The 18589-nt window shown below is 43.4% G+C and overlaps 1 protein-coding gene across 1 annotated transcript; it reads left to right on the top strand.

Moving 5' to 3' along the window:
• The first annotated feature begins 2048 nt into the window (after positions 1–2048).
• On the top strand, positions 2049–18033 carry LOC110980272 (uncharacterized). The gene is made up of 4 exons (XM_087139273.1): positions 2049–3256; positions 4579–5668; positions 13430–13893; positions 15234–18033. Exons 1-4 carry the CDS (start codon positions 2743–2745, stop codon positions 16313–16315), a joined length of 3150 nt encoding a protein of 1049 aa, XP_086995399.1. The 5' UTR covers positions 2049–2742; the 3' UTR covers positions 16316–18033.
• Positions 18034–18589: the final 556 nt, after the last annotated feature.

The raw sequence follows: 18589 nt of genomic DNA on the forward strand, positions 1-18589 counted from the left end.
ATTTGTTTGCTTGCTTGAAGGTGTTAAATAAAGTATCGTGTCTTGTTGAAATTTGTATTGCTGAAAAGTGTAATGATGCATATATGAGCAGTCATGGATGCCCCTCCCGATGAATATTTTATTGGAGCAGCGCAATCTCCCATTGTGCGTGCGTAGCGTCTGTACCGTGCAGCAGATTTTTTTGGGCACGACGTGAAGAACACAACGTAGATGGCCCTGTGTCACACCGAATGGCTTCAAGCATGGAGCCATTATAAACGCAAGCTTCAAACAACACCACCCCAGGGCAGACCGTGTCTGAGTAGTTGGTTGCGGCTTGAAATTGGCTGTGGTTGCAGCCACATTGGCGTATCCAGCAGGCGGGGGCGCTTTGCCAGTTTTTGTATTATTCATATTTTTAGGGAGGGGGGGAATTTATTAACGGATGAAAATTTAGACCGTCGTTTTGGATAAAAATCTGCAAGATGCAAACAAGAGGAAATGAATTTTCGGTGAGACATGAGAATCTACAAATATTTATCACAAAAAAACACCCCCAAATAGTCTCAATAGCCAGATCTGCAGAAAGGAGAAAAGGTCGAATAAATCATAACAGACGTCTACAGTGCAGAGAGTACTTATTACAATAGCTTAACAACTTCTGTTGCTTTAGTGATTATTAAAATGAGTCTTTTAAATGGAGAAAATATGTACGAGCGCTACGCCGATTATTGTTGAGTGTGGCGCCCTCAACGTTACTTGTGCGAATTATACGGTCCTTTAAACAGGGGTTGCGACGTGCAATTATTGGGCATCAACCTTGCGTCCGATTGGTGTTCCCGTACTATTGTCAATAGTATTTCTAAATGGTTTTAGGTTACTAAGTAAAGGAAGTTGTCATCTAAATGTAAACAGTCATCAAACCTCCTGGCCTAAAAGCTTGACGTTCCGCCCCTTTTTCACACAGTGCATCATTGCTCATGCATGCCATTTTCAAATGTTCGCGAAGGTCTATGACGCAGTGCACTGGAAGTCGAGTTAACTCTGACATCGTGGACAATCCACCGTGACTGAGTTGCAGTGAAACTCCAAAAGAGTCGGGACAGAGTCCGCTTCCGCCATTATCTCCGATTTTTTTTTCGCAGTGAATTTCCCACGAGCCTCCAAAGAGTTTTACCAGTCATAATCATTTCGACACGAATTTTGTAAAACAATTGGATGACACCCTTTTCGCAAAACGCTCATTTTTCCGAGGCAGGTCAGCCAAAAGTGCCATATGCTTTTCCATTTGACGTACTCTATGCGAGCGGCCGACACACTCAACAACAAAACCATACGTAAGATTGAGTGAAAACTTCAGTGTCTTTACATGCATGCTAAGTTTGTCAGAGATCAGGCTTTGGACAGCTGGGCAAGTTCTTGAGGGAGATAGAATCCATCTCCCTCGACTATGAGATTCTCTAGACTACGCGAATGGGGAATTATATAGATGTTCGTGTTCTATCATTTCAAAGGGAAAATAGCTACAGTATATGGTAGTTACATTTCAGTTCAATGTGTGTTCCTATTTTGTAAACAGAATTTTGGCTGCAGTGTACAAGCATCGCAAGTTGCAGTCAGAGCAGTCCATGTACTATGTTTCAAGTGCAGTATTACATTGCAAGTTGCAGTAAGAGCAGTCCATGTACTATATTTCAAGTGCAGTACTACGTTGCTAGTTGCAGTAAGAGCAGTCCATGTACTACATTTCAAGTGCAGTACTACATTGCAAGTTGCAGTAAGAGCAGTCCATGTACTACATTTCAAGTGCAGTACTACATTGCAAGTTGCAGTAAGAGCAGTCCATGTACTATGTTTCAAGTGCAGTACTACATTGCAATTTGCAGTAAGAGCAGTCCATGTACTATGTTTCAAGTGCAGTACTACATTGCAAGTTGCAGTAACAGCAGTCCATGTACTATGTTTCGATTGAAGTATTACATTGCAAGTAGCAGTAAGAGCAGTCCATGTACTACATTTCAAGTGCAGTACTACGTTGCTAGTTGCAGTAAGAGCAGTCCATGTACTACATTTCAAGTGCAGTACTACATTGCAAGTTGCAGTAAGAGCAGTCCATGTACTATGTTTCAAGTGCAGTACTACATTGCAAGTTGCAGTAAGAGCAGTCCATGTACTATGTTTCAAGTGCAGTACTACATTGCAAGTTGCAGTAAGAGCAGTCCATGTACTATGTTTCAAGTGCAGTTGAGATCTGAGGCACTCTATTCCCACTTTTGTCGCCGGTTAATTCTTATTTCAACGAGATCATTCATTATCTAATGATTGCATCGCCTAGAGAAACTGGGTATTCAGAAGTGATCAAAACCAAAATCAATCCACCCCGACACGGTTGACAGAAGCTATATACCGTGGTCATACACCTATTATTTTTTTCAAATGCCACTTGCCGAAAACTTCCGCATGACGGGATATGGTCTACTGATAAGCAGACTTTTGTTCAAATCAATCCGTGGACCTAGATACACGTGGAGGCTTTTCCCGTCGTCTAAACTAATACAACAGCCGATGTCTTCTTAACAAAATCATCACTCGCTTCATTCTGTGCGCGTGCGCAGCATGAACTTAAGGCACGGCTCCCAAGTCAATACCGTACGTGATTGATTGATATCGTCTGCTGTGAGTGAACAAGAGTGAGACAACGACACGCACATTCTGAGTTCTGTTGTGATCATCGTCTAATTACCGCAAGGGCCTGACCTGATCATGAATTCCTCAAGTGAGTATCGCCCCTTACTCAATCAGGACCCTGATAGGCATATCAACTCTCGGGCTTACACGTCTGACAGTAGCCAAAGCATTATGCTGGAAAATCCTGTCTCTTGCTCTGGAGCGGGCGAATCTGTAACCTCGCCGCTGGGACGCAAGCGCTGGCCGTGGGTCATCTGGTTGTTGTTGAAGATCATTGGGTTGTACAACTACCGGCGGGCCGTGACGCGGCGGCCGTGTTACGATTGCCGCCTGGCCGCGCTGCAGAGCCGGCAGCGGCAGCAGATATCAGGGGAGACGGGCGGGTGCGGTCCGTATCCCGGAGCCGCCGTGAGCCGCGATGAGGACGACGAGAAGGAGCAAGTATTGGTCTGCCTGGTTGACGGCAACATGAACACAGTGGCCGAACAAGACAGCCCGGGAACCCTTGCCGGTGACGCCTGCCAAGTCTGCCGCAGCGAATGGTGGGATGACCGAGGCAGGTATCGTCCGTACACAGAGACTGATATCGGTAAGTCACAAAGTCTGAAGGCCGTTCATTCGCTAAGATGCGTGAAAAATTCCTGTAAATAAAAATGCCAACTTAATCAGTCGGATACCCGCCTCGTTGTGCCAGATTTTGTTGCAGATAACATGTATGATTTTAATTGGTAAGCTCATTTTCCTGCATTCATATCAAAGCCCTAATATCCTTCGTTTTACCGGAAGCATCGGGTCTTATCATATCGCACTTTCATTAGTGCTGAGTGATGAATCGCTAGCAAAAAATGCTTCAGCGATCTGGAGATCAATCGTGTGCCAAGGCAAGAATGGGGAAAAATAATGAAGCCAACGACACTGGAGAGTGTGGACGGAAATAGACCTTCCTCATATTGCCTTCTACTTTCACGGCTGGCCAAAATATTGGCACGATGCCCAACTTTGGCCGTTGCAAGACTTTGCTTCAAACTGCACTATTCCCCAATTAGCGTTACTGGAGGAGGGATGGACCATTTAAGTATACGGTATAGTATTAGTTACTGTTTTGATAGCCGTGTGAGATTGTCCATAAATCCCTTCTTGAGCGATACTTTTGCTTTTGAACCGACGGCTAACCATAGCGTGCCAACCTCCGCTAGGCGAATACTATAACCATGACGTAAATAAGATCGAGGTCCACTTGAACAGCTGTGGCCAAGAATTTTTTAGATAAAATAGAGGTTCCTTTATTTCTGTGGTTGTGGAAAAAGCAAACAAACAAATACCCTAAATAACTTGGTTTGGGGATACATGTCACATTTTGGGAGTGATACAGTGATCAGAAAGATGGATTTTGATTTTGAGGTGCAACATACCGAATGTAATTTTCTGCTCTGGGGATGATTTGTATTTCAGATGCATGCTGCTGTCGGAACTTACCTTTCCAACGAAGTCACTGTTTCGTTCTTGAATCTGTAGTTGGAGTTTGAAAGGGTCTTTATTGTCGTTTTAGAACTTTACTGATGTTAAATACAGTTTTTCTTCGTAAAGTAGCTCGTATTGTGTACTTTCACTCAATGGATTAATGTTGACCAAATTCCTTCGCATGATGTGCTATAGCCGTTTTGGCACAGTAATCTTCATTTGCGACAGTCGCTTCTATGCGATGATTGTGACTGACCGTTGGCTAGCCCTTGGCTGTTTTGCAGACATTTTCTTCTTGAAGCTCATTTAAATCAGCGGACCCCAGATGCAGATCACAAGGTCCCGATTAGTAAAGCTACCTTACAAACCTAAACCGAAAAGATAAAGTAAAACTGCTCAACAAGCGAACTAGTACTTCTTGGTGTCATTTCGCGTATATTCTCTCTGCAGGTGTGCGTAAATGGAACCACCGCGGGAGTGCAGTACTCTCTTTCATCTTTCCCTCCGTCCTGATCTGTCTCATTCTGTACGACTTCTTCTTCTATCTCCGGGACTACTGGGGGCAAAAGCAGCAACTGATCCGCCTCATCAGTTACTCCACCTTCCTGACCTTCAACATGACCAGTCCATTCCTGAGCGTCGTGGCCAACGTCCGTAACGTGATGATGGACCACCGATGGATGACTCGGCGCCGGGGCTTCAGCTGGTACGAGTGTCTCGGCCTGAGGTACATCGTCAAGCGCTTGCAGCACATGGGGCTGGAAGCGGGTATGGCATACAAGCCCTACCTCGCGGTGTGCGTTATCTGGCCTGCCCTTAATGGGGGGTTACGCATCGCCATCTACTACCTTTTCGTCGTGCACAAATCGATGGATGTCCACATACAGATCTCCCTTGCCACTGGATTCGTGTGCATGTTAGTCTGGGGCGGTTTCTGTTATTTGATGCTTCTCATGCGACTGTCGTTTCAGAAGCAGCAGCGCTTGGAGCTGGCCTTTCTCTGGCGGCACAAGGGGCAGGTTGACGTCTGCCGGGGCCGACTGAGGCTGTATGCCGAGGACCTGGGCAGCATGTGCCGTCTGGTGTCCGGCTGGGTCATCGTGGTGGTGGCTGTCTCCACCTGGGCGTTTACCACCCAGATTTGCTGGGACTACCTAGTTATCAGCACCGGCCTCAAGTTCAAAAACGCGGACCTGGAGCTCCAAATCAACCTCCTGATCTGGTCCGAGAACATCATGTTCCTGGTCTTGCCCCTGGTAGCCGTGGGCGGGTTCGACATAAACAAGCTGTGGGTCCAGTTCGTGCGAAGCGTCAGCCAGATGCGTTCGGAGGCGCTGGAGGACTTCTGGGATAGGGTTCTTGTTTTCTGCGAGGAGCAATCCCCCACTTACCGAGTCGAGACCTTGACACTGGTGTTTTCTGCTTTGGGTCTGTTTCTCGGTCTGCATTTCGGAGATCAGAATGTCGACTACTGGATGAGAGGAAAGCACAACAGCACCTTGATCAATCCTGTTACAGGCAATTTAGTACCACCAAAGTGAAAAGCAAAACAGTTTAATCCAAGCAGTCCCCCAGACGAGGGGTAGTGTTCCGTATAAAGCCAAAGGCACCACTGTTTTGTGTAAACCTATTTTGCCCTCTACATGTATGTGGGAGGCAGGACCAGTTTCGAAGCGCTGGAGTCTCGTATTTCATGTTGGTACTGAGATACACTAAGCAATGTGCAGACTAGTTTGTAAATTATCCGAAATCGAAAAGGGGGATCTGTGTTTTTCACGGTACGTTGTAATATTTTTTTGGCCCTCGTGTCGCGTCTGTGCACAGTACCTATGCCGTTTAAATATTTTCATTAATTCGGCTTTTCACAAGACCATACTTCAGTAATATTGAGATGTTATGCATACTCCTCATTCTGAAGGATAGTCTTAAGATTTACACATATGTTTAACCTCAGGTGCGTTTGCTTGTAATAAATAACAGAGCTTCATGAAAGTTGAGACCTCTCTTTATATTTGTAGAAAAGAAAATCGACAGGTGTCAAGACTGATTTAGCTTAGTGTACAGAAAGCGATTTGAGTTCACAGAGCTTGAAATTAGTTCTGGAATAAAGGGCATTCATTCACATGAACATTTTTTCAGCTATCTAAGGTTTTATGGTATCAGCCTATACCGGTATAATGTGTGTTTTTACATACACTTCTTGACTGTGTAGGATAAAAGTTAAAAGGTCGGACTTGGCAACCAAGTTCACATGAAGCTTAAATGCCAAGAGCAAGGTCAAAGAGGAATTTATTCTGCTGCTTGGAAAAAACTATTAAGATCCACAGGTTTGATGGGAAAACACGCACGTTTGGATTTGTTTAACAGTTGAAACTTACAAATTTGCTGTTTAATTTAATTACCCCGTTAAATGTTACAGAAGGAGATCGAGATAGAGTACCACGACGTCACTCTAAATCCCTGCAAATAAATTTACTGGACAACAATGAGGCAAATATTTCAAGAAGAATGAATTGAAAGTGGTACTCCCTGCACGGCTAAGTTGTGCAGTTTTGCTAACCAGGAAACTAAACTGAAATGTGTCCTGTAAGTAAAACACTCAGTTTGTTGATACTTCGAGTTTGAAAGCAAAAGTGACGAAAGCAAGGTGAATAGCACAAACATTTCACTTCTGTTTAGGCAAACACGAAACTATCGACGTAACGAGACTAGCTGATCTTCACAGCGCTTCTCGTAACACCGGTTAACTGTAGCATTTACCGTCGGAAGCCGGGGAGGTCAAAAGTCGCAGGTCAAAAAGAGAATAATCCAGGGTACTATTTCCTGGCCTTGTAAACCATTATTAAGCCACTCGTGGTTTCATAGGGTTTAAATCTAACTAAGTAGGGAGTAGATTCTCTTTTCGTGTGAGATATCGACCCATTTAACCTCCTTAGGCCTATGTCTTGAAGCGAGTTGGTCCAATCCTTTGAATATTTTATTATAAAAATATCACAAGAGGGCTTGGCTTCGAGCACTCACCGTCTGTTTACCTGTACCTTATGGTCGCTCCAGCCACAAGAATCTTCCACAAGTTTATTTAGACAATTGTTTCATAAAATGTTTGCGTTCTTAGAGGTTGTGCTTCATGTTAGTACTTTTCTAGTGTGAATCCCAGGTTTTCACGGTAAATAGTTCATTGTATCGATTGGCCTGATGTATTTAAATGTCAAAAGTATGTTGTTTCAAAGTGTGTAATTTCATTTGAAAATGAAAATTATCATGCAAAATCAAATGATACGGTTGCGTAAATACACGTCAATGTAACACTTGCTTCAAGCGTATTTGCTGAAAGTAACTAATCAGGTTTATTAACTTTTACATAGGTGTTTGTAATATAATTGAAAGCTTAAAAGGTATTATTTTTAAGAAGTATTATTTTAAAATGCAATGCCACTTTTGAATGTGTCATAATGCTGTATATTAATAAAGTATGTTGGGAATCTTAAATTTGGAAGAATGAAGAATAGACGTCGATGGAATTTTTGTTGTGTCAGGAGATGTGTAAATAACGCATGAATTTACTATTCATGAACACTGATGGGGATAACCCATGACTCGAATAAAGACTAAGTTTTGCTAAGTGCACAAAATATAATGATGCGTGCATGACAGTATGGCTTCTCGGTCTTTTTGGCAAAATCTTGCGATTGCATTTGTGGTAAACCGTTTTTGTTTTTGGTGATCCTTGGGGAGCCATTTTGTTCAGTCAACGGGCTGCGGCGTCAAGTTGTCCACTCACGGACGGACGTTCATCGGTATGAGACATGAGCACGTCCTCACTTTTTGAGCGTGGAGTCGACCACAAATGAGACATTATAGAAATATCAACACAAGCTGTTATTTTTGGGGAAAAAAGCGTAGACCTCTGCTCCCCCAAATAATGATGTATAAGGCTGAGCGAATACTTAATTACAGTTGGATGGTGTGAGGAAACGCGATCAACACAATACGCCGACTTCCTGTGCTTGATCTGAATTGCAGATGTTTGTCTGTTGTACAAATAGGAAGTTAACAAAACCTAATAATGATTTGCCGGGGGGAAAATGTTGTAATTATCTAGTGTAGCTGCAATGAGTTTTTATTGTACACAATTATTCTGCATCTTTACTCTTGTTCATTGTAAAAAAGTCTTTTACGCTCCTATTTAGTTAAATGCACTGAAAAGTGCACGTTTTTACACAATTAAAATTATCCATGGAGCTGAGGGCGCTGTTGCTGTGACATCATCTAGGGAAGACATGGCTCAGTGCATAGGTGTTTCTGTTCAGATTGTGAACCCAGCATTTACCTACTGAGAACATTTCTGGGAGACGGATTGACATTTTCTTGTTGCTGTGCACATGGACAGCAATGAGTCAGCAAGGAAAAGAAAACTGAATCCAGGAAAATCTACAAAAGTACTGGACTTTTAACAAACCAATGTAACATTGAGGCTTTTCCTGGGATGACATCACAGTTTTGCTCATGAATATGGAAATACTCATTAGCATAAAAGCGAAAAAGGCGTTAAAATACCCTTTGAAATAGTGAAACAGAAGTTGAAAATAAGGTTAACTGAGGCAGAAAGGTGCATTGTAGAGGTTTGTAATCACAAACACCTATTGCATCAGCCCTTTAACCAAGCATGGAGAGTTCATTGCGGGTTTAACTTCTTCGAGACATCAGCTCAAACAATGGTTTGGGATGGGGCATTGAAAGTGCAACTGGCTTTCAATGATGAGGCTTTAATTAACCCCAAAAAAGAGGCGATGGCGGATTCAAATCAGGGACATGTTATCTCATTTCGCCGCGATGCAAGTTTTGCTCGTACCGAGTTTTCAGATCTCCCCCGGATGTCTTACAGTTGATTCGAGCATACTATTCACGCGGAATGCCCATTTCCCGGTGAAGGGTCTGCCAAAAATGTCAATTTTTCCCATTGGCGAGCTCAATGCACCCAGAGGCCGTGAACTGTGACAACGAAACTCCCACGTTGGATTTCACACCGAATATCTACATAAGCCTACAAGCCTAGATTCAAAACGACCAGCCATGGTACAGGCAAGTTAGAACTTGAGATCCAGAACCAAAGTTTCGGGGGGATAAACTTGCTTTTTCGGGGGGGGGGCAAAAACTTAGGATTTTTTAACTGAGACCTTTACTCGTTTTTCTGATGCATGGGTGAGGCTACATTTCTGTGCGTTTTACATGTTTTTATTATTCTTATTATTATTATTGTGTGGGGAGGACAAGACCCCCGTTGGCAATGGTTTCGAGTCAACTCGGACCCACGCCAACTCGGACCCAGCACCAACTCGGATCCATTATCCATGCAATGTTTGTAATTTTTTTTGTCCCTCCAAAACATCACTTTTCAAAGTCTTTGTACGAATTTGGCTAAGACTGGCCAACAACATGTTGACCACCACTGGACAGTTAAGTTCATAACAAACAAAATGCGCTATTTCATCAAAAGGAATGCTCAAGGGTCTCATGAAATACCTTTTGTATAAATGTCGTAATGAAAATTCCAATAAAACACATTAGCTTATAAAAAAACTTGGCTATTCATTCCTAAACTAACTCCAGAAGAAAGCGTTCGATAAGGGCAATGAAGAATGGGGGACTTCCGTGCCAATAAGCCTAAATAAATACACTCCTGCCAACCACTGACGGGCAACAGAACTATTTCTATATTGACCATGTATGGGGCATTTACATGATATCCATCAAAACGGGAAACTGGAATATGTGTACAATGGTGATTTTCAATGAGAGTTTTTTTTGGTAAAGCACTTCCTCGTTGACTCAATATATTGCGACGTGTACGAAAACAAAGTAAACACTATTAAGGCTTATAAAATATTTCTCTTTGATATCTTTGTGAAATAAAGACATGGGTAACTGGGCATCAACAAACATTTACGGGTGACCATGCTCCAGTGAAAAGCAATGGAAATCGTAATTTTACGTAAAGAACAGCGAATAATGCGATCTCAAAATAGGAAGATGACCTGCTGGCTCTCTTTTTATAATTAACATCTCCCCAACGCAAAAATACATCTTGAAAAGAGTTCACGGTACCCGCTGCTTCATTTGACTCGGACCGGCCAGCCGACCCCGGCAAGCTCGGTGGTCGAGTGGTTAAGACATCTGCACTAGTAAGCAGGAGGTGGTGGGTTCGAGTCCCACCCGAGTGAGCTTGTGAGGTTTTTTTCGCAAGCTCTCGGACAGCACTGAGCATACAGTGCTTATTAACATACGTTGGGTACGGGCAAAACCGTTATATATATAATCTGCTGGCGCGAGTCTTAGTATTCCTTTTGTTATTTCATGGTTGCCGCTACTGCTACATTCTGAGTGAGTTGAGCAGCTTGGCGTAGGTAATTGGACTGAAACAGCTTGCTAAGGATAACTTTATTAATAATGGGACTCCCAAATATGGAAGCAATGCACAAGGAACTGGTGTAACCAAAAACATTTCATAGTAAAAAAAAGAAGAAGGTATTTTTAGACACTGCTGTTTACATTACATAAAGAAAAACGTCCCCGTCAATAATTATCACAACATAATTTTCGACCATTATCTGGAACCTTCACTTCCAGATCCTAAGTCAGCCAGTGATAGACTTTCAGTCTGAAATCTATATAAGAATCCTCTCGATAACTTCGTGCTCAAATTTCCTGCACTTCTTCATGACGATGGAGGTTTCAGAGGCAAACGAGTATCGTTCTCTATTACTTCCCCCCTGCGGTCATGGCTGCTGCCCGAGTTACAACAGCAACTACTCGATCGATTCGGCGCAACACTCTCAGTCACAGAACAGTGAACCTCCTCCAAAGTCTCCCGCTCGCGTAGGGCAAGACGGCGGAAGACGGAGAAGAGGTGCCTTTGATCTTTGTGCTCGATGACGCCCATATCGCCCCAAGTGAAAGGTGGCAGCGTAGGTATGACGACAACTGACAGTTGCATAGTGTGCCGTAACATGTGGTGGGACTCGGAGGGCATCTGTCGACCGTACACAGAGAAAGATATTGGTAAGTACTTGTTAACTGCATTTTCTGTAAGTACCGGTAAATGATGAGAACTGTTTTCTGGAGTGTCTTTCTCAGTTTATGTCACGAATGCAGATCATTGTTCAGGGACAGAAAAACATAAAACTGTTTAAAATCTCCTTGATTGAAGTTCGATTATATAGAATCGGACATGGAAACTTATAGGATCTCATGATTATGCAGGACATCTGATTCCAAGACCATAGATCATACCGAGTGATACCCATCGTGCAAAACAGTAAAGCAGCGGGTTCTGCAAGAAGCAGTCTGTGAAAAGCAGGATGTAATCAAAGGGAAGGGGAAAACGCAAAAAAAATTCTATTTGGAACAGTAGGAAATACCAATAGCACAATTTTTATCGAGCGAACACTAAATTCAGCGGACACGCTTATGCGCGTGTGTGGAGAGAGAGAGGGAGAGAGCTGGGTGTACTGTGAGCCTTCGATTCCCTTGAAGTCCCTGTTCTAGTACATTGTACTGCAGGTTTTCCTGGCCAATTTCAGAAAATGTGTAAATGAATTAGTAACAGCAGCATTCGTTTTCGAGCGAAATAGAACAAACATTGAAATCCCCGTTTCTATTTAACAAATAACAATTCTATTTCAAGGAGGGTGCATTCAGTCGTATAGAGTCAGCGTTCAATGTCCCGATATTGGACTAGTTTAGCATGTTGATATTCATTTATGCGCGAAATCGAATGCACCTCTGCAATGCCGCACTCATCTTAATTTGAACTTAAATGTATTTCCGAAAATGTGCGGACGATTTCGCGCGAAGTGTTATTAACGTATGCCTGGCCAAGAATTAGAATTCGTTTGTGTGCCAACAGAAGTTACATTCTTAGAAGTGTTTAGTTGATTGGTTATATGTTTGAATATTCATGATTGAAACAAACCATTCATGTTGTCATTGGAAACTACTGACTACTGTAGGAAACCTATAAGCACCGGCGCTGAGGGAACCTTCCTTCTTGTGCTGCAGCGTTTCAATCACAGAAACCCTTTTTTTTTAAAGTTTGATAACAAACACACTATAAATGAGTAACATCACATTTATTATCAAAGTGGTGTGATGATTTGTGTAACCTTGTATATTCTAATCAAATTGAACGTATATTTTGCGATTTTAAATTACAGCAAATGAAATGAACACTCACTTCCCCAGGGTTACAGTAACAGACAAATTTTCAGCGAATAAGAATGCACATTTATTGTCATTGGCAAGGAATACGTCAATCCCAAATCCCAGTCACGTATTTGTAACCTGTTTAACGAAGCGTAGGCCTAATGCACGTAATTAATTGCGGTAATATCGTCTACTCATCCACACTTACCTTACATACCAACTGTGAACATTGCTTTCTTTTCGTGCAGTTAAGAAAACTCAGTGAAAATACTCATTTTTCTTGAACTTGGAAGACGATTTTCAGCTGGCTTTTTGTACAAGGTTTCCTTGACTACTCCTCTCCCTTTTACGACGGATGACCCCGACCCCAAAATGCCTTTGAACTTCTTTTTCAGAGGAGGGGAAACGTCCTGCGGACATGTGTAAATCCACAGGATGTCTTGCTGTCCTGCATCATGTGGACATTTTTTGTTCACAAGTCCACACTAGGTATGTAAGGTTAGCGCGTCTTAGGCTACAGCAACAAATGCACTCTAAGAAGACAGAAAGAATCCTCTCGCCCCGTTCACGCTCTTATAATACACCCACATGCACACTTATATCATGACCGTCGCTACAGACCCATCTTGAATAACCTGACTGGCATTGGTAACTCAACTACCTTAGCTTGTTAAGGCTGCCTTTGACACGGAACGAAGAGATGCCCTAATACGGAATTAGCATTACGAAGGAACTTAGAGATGCCCTAATACGGAATTAGCATTACGAAGGAACTTCCAGCAAAGGAGACTCTTGGCCTGATGAATATACATTAGTCTATTTTTAGGTGATTGCATTGCGGCAATAAAAAGAAACTCGTTCCCGATAAGTTACTTTCACTAAATGCTTTTGACCAACCATTGTTAACTGATGTACTGTTAAGTGTGAAAGGCTTTCACTTCCGGATCTCAGTAGGCCTACGTCAGCCAGTGATAGACTTTCAGTCTGAAATCTATATAAGAATCCTCTCGATAACTTCGTGCTCAAATTTCCTGCACTTCTTCATGACGATGGAGGTTTCAGAGGCAAACGAGCATCGCTCTCTATTACTGTCCCCCAGCGGTCATGGCAGCTGCCCGAGTTACAACAGCAACTACTCGATCGATTCGGCGCAACACTCTCAGTCACAGAACAGAGAATCTCCTCCCGAACCCCCCGCTCGCGAGAGTTGGCCCTGGCCCCTGTGGTTGTTGCTGAAGTTGGTCGGGCTGTACAACTACCGGCGGATTGTGACGAGGCGGCGATGCCACCTGTGCCGACTGGCACTGCTCCAGCGTCGACTGCGGGAGAGGAGACAGGAGGGGGGCAGATGGCTCTACCCGGGGGCCGTGGAGGAGCAGACGGAGGACAAGACGGCGGAAGACGGACAAGAGGTGCCTTTGATCTGCGTGCTCGATGACGCCCATATCGCCCAAGTGAAAGGTGGCAGCGTAGGTATGCAGACAACTGACGGTTGCATAGTGTGCTGTAACATGTGGTGGGATTCGGAGGGCATCTGTCGACCGTACACAGAGAAAGATATTGGTAGGTGCATCTGGTTCCTAGTGATATACGTAACGTATTAACTTTTGTTTAAGTGAGCGATGAAAAACCACGTCCACATACACTCTAAAAACGTCCGGGTCAGATTGACCCAGAATTGGGTTCCATTCGGTATAACCCTTTTCTGGGTCAATTATGACCCAGAAAGGGTCAAATATACCGAATGGGACCCAATTCTGGGTCAATCTGATCCGGAAGTTTTTAGAGTGTGTTATGTTTCTTTGAACAGTGTTTCTTTCCTCCGCTCTGTTCTGCACACCAAAGCATCAAATGTCACGGTCATTGTTCAGCAATCGAACAGATAATATCAAGAATCTCTACGATTAAAGTTTGATGAGAATCACGAACGTAAATTTTGGGATTTTGTGATCATAGGCTAATTGATTCTCGTGGATAGACGTATATGTCATTGGTAAACGTATATATGTGTTCACTGAAACACTGTGAGGGGACACAACCGATGTGACTGCCCACCCCATAAACAAGAGTTTTTTGCAAAATGCAAAAATTCATCCAAGATAAAGTAACGATTATCGCATCGTTTGAACTTGTGATAAGTTTGTAAGCGAGGCTCAATGTCGATAACAAGTTAACAGGGGCGTAACCACGGGGGAGAGGGGCCCACGGGGCACGTGCCCCGCGGCGGATGTCCGTGCTCCCTCAGGTGCCTCCTCCATTTGAAATCTGTGAATAATGTCCGATGAGATGAGAAAGCTATGCAGTTGCAGATTATCTTGTTATGGTGTCCCCTTGAAAACCTGTGTGCACCCCCAGGTGCCCACCGGACATGTAGGCCTAGCCCTACAGTTAGGCAACCGCAAATTAAGGTCCTTTAAATAGAACAAACTGTACTTGCTAAACATTTGGGCAGCAAATAAATCAATTTTCAAAACTCATCTTTTCCAACATGAAACAAACCGAGAAAAGGGGGAAGTGGAAAAAAAGGGGTGGGCAGGAGAAAACACGCCCCTTTTCATCCCTTGGAATTCCATGTTCTCGAGTCTCCCATGCAATTCCACATTGCAAAAAAAAAAGGAACCAAAAAAAAAAAAACACAAAAAACAAAACAAAACAGAGCGCTGTCTGTGACCGAAAGACAGTGGCGTATCCACCGGGGACAACTTACCCCCGCGGACACAAGTTGCTTTTCATTTGGAAGGAAAATCGTTATATAAAAAGATACCAATTTAACTTCGCCCTTGAATACGTCACTGCCCAAATAAATTCCAGTCCGTAACTACTTGTGCCTGTTTTTTAATACCAGTGACCTGATGCCTCTTCATGTATGTTCTTCTGAAATCGGAACATGTCATTTTTGCCAGGTGCTCGTGAATGGATCCATCGGGGAAGCACTGTACTATCGATCATCTGGGTCTTGATTCTTTTTGGCTTCACGCTGTACGAGATGACCCTCCGAATCAAGTATTTGGGCGGTCAGAAGAAGGAGCTGGTGCCCTTCATCAACTTTGCAACGCACAATATCTTCAACATGTCCATCCCTGCGTTCGTCCTCCTGGCGAATGTTCGTCACTTGAGAATGGACCGTCGGAGACTGCGAAGGGTTGAAGGTTTCCGGTGGTGGAAGGCGCTGAGTATCCGGTTCATCGTGAGACGTTTGCAGCACCTGGAGATGCGGAACCGCCGAATGCCCCACAAGGCCTTTCTGATCATTTGTCTCGTCTGGCCCCTTTTTAACGGGATGTACAGCCTCATTTTATTCGTCACGCGCCTTAAGTCTTCGGAGGAAACAGTGGTGTCCCTGGTTTTCAGCGTGTTGTGCATGATTGTGTGGGGCGTTTTTTGCTATCTGGTCCTGCTGCTGAGGCTGTCCTTCCTGCAGCAGCAACGCCTAGAGTTGGGGTTCCTCTGGCGGCACGCAGGTGAGCTTGATGTCTGCAGGCGTCAGCTATCGATGTACATGTACGTGGAGGACCTGGGTTGCCTGCGTCAGCTCGTTTCTGGCTGGATCATCGTAGTAGTTGCGGTCTCGTCATGGGCCTTCTCCTCGATGCTGTACTGGGAGTACGTGGTCATCAGCAGCAGGTTGAAGGTTAAACGCGACTACTTCTTCGAGTTTAACTTCAACCTTTGGTCCACCAACATCATGTTCCTGTCTCTGCCTCTGTTGGCGGTCGGTGGGATGGAGCTGAAGGGTATGTGGTCTCGGTTCAAGTACTCTATCAGTCAGATGAGGAGTGAGTCCCATGATGCTTTCTGGGATAAGATTCTGGCTTACTGCGAGGAGCGGTCTCCAACCACCAGGGTGAAAATGCTGGCGCTGATGGTCTCTGCCTTGGGACTGTTTGTGGGTTTGCATCTGTCAGTGGAGGATCAGGATGTGAACATGCCAATTCAGAATGAGTTATTCACGCTTTTTTACCATATTAATTCATCCAGCAGCTAAATACATTGAATAAACATTTCATTTTTTTTCAAATATTGACCGCCATTTTGTATGGGGGGGGCGAAAAGTTTGCATGCAGCTCATCATTGGTCCGTAACAGAAACTTTAAATTGCAAGTTGCTTCGCCACTTTTTAAATCAAAAGCGTTTTTATCTAGCACTCTGTAGAAGTAACAATTACCTGCACTGTTTTGATAGTGCGTGGCATATTTCTGTTTACATTTTGAACATAATTATTTTTTCAGCTCTGTGCCCACGGCCAGCCACAGTTTTGTAAACCACTGGTTGATTGCAAAAACTGCGCTTGTAACATGGCAACAGAAAGGCCACAGATACCGATGCGGAGCATCGAAAACAAAAGTGAAATTCAATTGAAATTATCAGGCCGAGGACATTTTCAGAAGCATAGTATACTGTAAATAATGTACAAGCTGAGTAAATATACTTTTTCGAAGCGTTCCCTTTCTTGTTTACTTTTCTCGGGGTGGGTGGAATGAAGTCGTAGGGGTTTCTATTTGGGCAAGATATTAATCAAAAGTGAAACAATTCTTGTGGCTCGACGCTGTCCACTAGTACAGCTGTGGCTCACTTGTTTAACTGGCATACCTCGACGATAATTGAGTGAGACATTTTTATCAAACTGTACATGAAAAGATGCAGGCATGTTGAGTACACGTTTTCTCAGTGTCATTTTAAACCGTAGTTAACTTTAATTAAGGGAATAAATATGTGCTTGGCCGGTCCTACAGGTGCGTTTAATACCAGCTAAGGAGAGTGGACGTGACTAATGCCCGAGCCACAGGCGAGGTCATCATCAGCGTTCAGTCTCCAGGGCCGGTCTTAAACCACCGGCCAAGCACATGTTTATTCTCATTCATAAATACCCTTTTTTAGTCAGAAATCAAAAGAAGTCAATATATGACGGATTCCAATGATTTTGAAAAGATTTTTTACTCCAGTTCATTTCCCCGAACACCTCCGTCCATTTTATTTTATAGTTGCCCAAAAGAATCTTCTCATAATGGACTTGATCTGTGCATGGCGACACACGTAGATACACTCTTGACCACTCAACATCAATTAAAACCGCGAGTCCCAAATCCTCCAATTTCAATGCGATTTTACATACACCCTGGGGGGGGGGGGGTTCGGGTAAAACTGTCTTGTATACTGGCGCGCGTGATTTATGCAGCGTGCATAATCACTTCTCAGCGGGCATTATTAAATGTTAATACACGGCCAAGTTGAGTAGGGAGACTGTCTGAGGTATTTATGAATTGTGTTTTATGACACAAAGTTAATTTGTATTTCACCTTTATATTCTGCTCCTCCAGTGACGGAATAGAAAGCTGCGTGGAATTAACAGTTGAGTATTTGGAGACTTTACCCTCCACAACCCTTTTTTTGGTTTCTGATTCATCATATTGTCACAGCTTTATTTGGACATTTTGTAAAGCTGTATAAGATATTAAAGCCGGCTAAAGCCATTCTGTAAACATTCGCACAATTTGTACAGGAGAGGAGTATAAAAACCAGACATTCCAACCCAAACTGTGAATCATAATTTTGTCTTTAGAGGAGAAATATGAAACTTAAGCTTCCAAGTGCATGTATAGTTTCAAGCAAAATGCTGTGGAATTGAAAAAAAACCGGACACCGTTGTGGGAAAGCCACGTAACCAGCAAGAAGATTGAGAATAAAATGACCAGTGAAATTCGACGATCTTGATGTTCGTGTGCGTTGATATATGCGATACTCCAACCAAAATGAGATGCATTGACTTTTTTTTTTGTACATACCCGGAAAAATCTCAGCGAGCAAAGGATCATGCCAACATTAATTTGTTGGCATGTGAAACTGTTCACAGGCATTTCGAAATACAATCCTCATTTCGTGATACGTAAACCTTTAGACACCAGAAAAACCGCCCTCTGCTCAATCCCGGCATCCAGAAAAGATGCTTGGGTCCGGACCAACAATTTATTTTTGCATGGTCAGCCCAATCGTTAGTCTGGTGAGGGGACTTGAATAGGGGAGTCTTTTGCTGTCTGGTGGTTCCCCGACGACTGTACATGTACGTTTCATGTGCCTCTGCAGACACGGGGTAGAACCACGTCTGTAACTCACGCAGTTTGAAGATTTCAAGGTGTTCACGCCCAGGCTAGTCCAATTTCCTTACCTCCTGGCCCTTTTGAAGGGGTTCCTAGACTCGGAAGCAAATCAAATTGGTTGTTGGAAAGTAACTCCTACCATTTTCAAAAATACCGGACTTCCA

This window comes from Acanthaster planci, linkage group LG07, assembly GCF_054643075.1.
Source record: "Acanthaster planci isolate LZ-2023a linkage group LG07, COTS_SCS, whole genome shotgun sequence".
Classification (NCBI taxonomy): domain Eukaryota; kingdom Metazoa; phylum Echinodermata; class Asteroidea; order Valvatida; family Acanthasteridae; genus Acanthaster; species Acanthaster planci.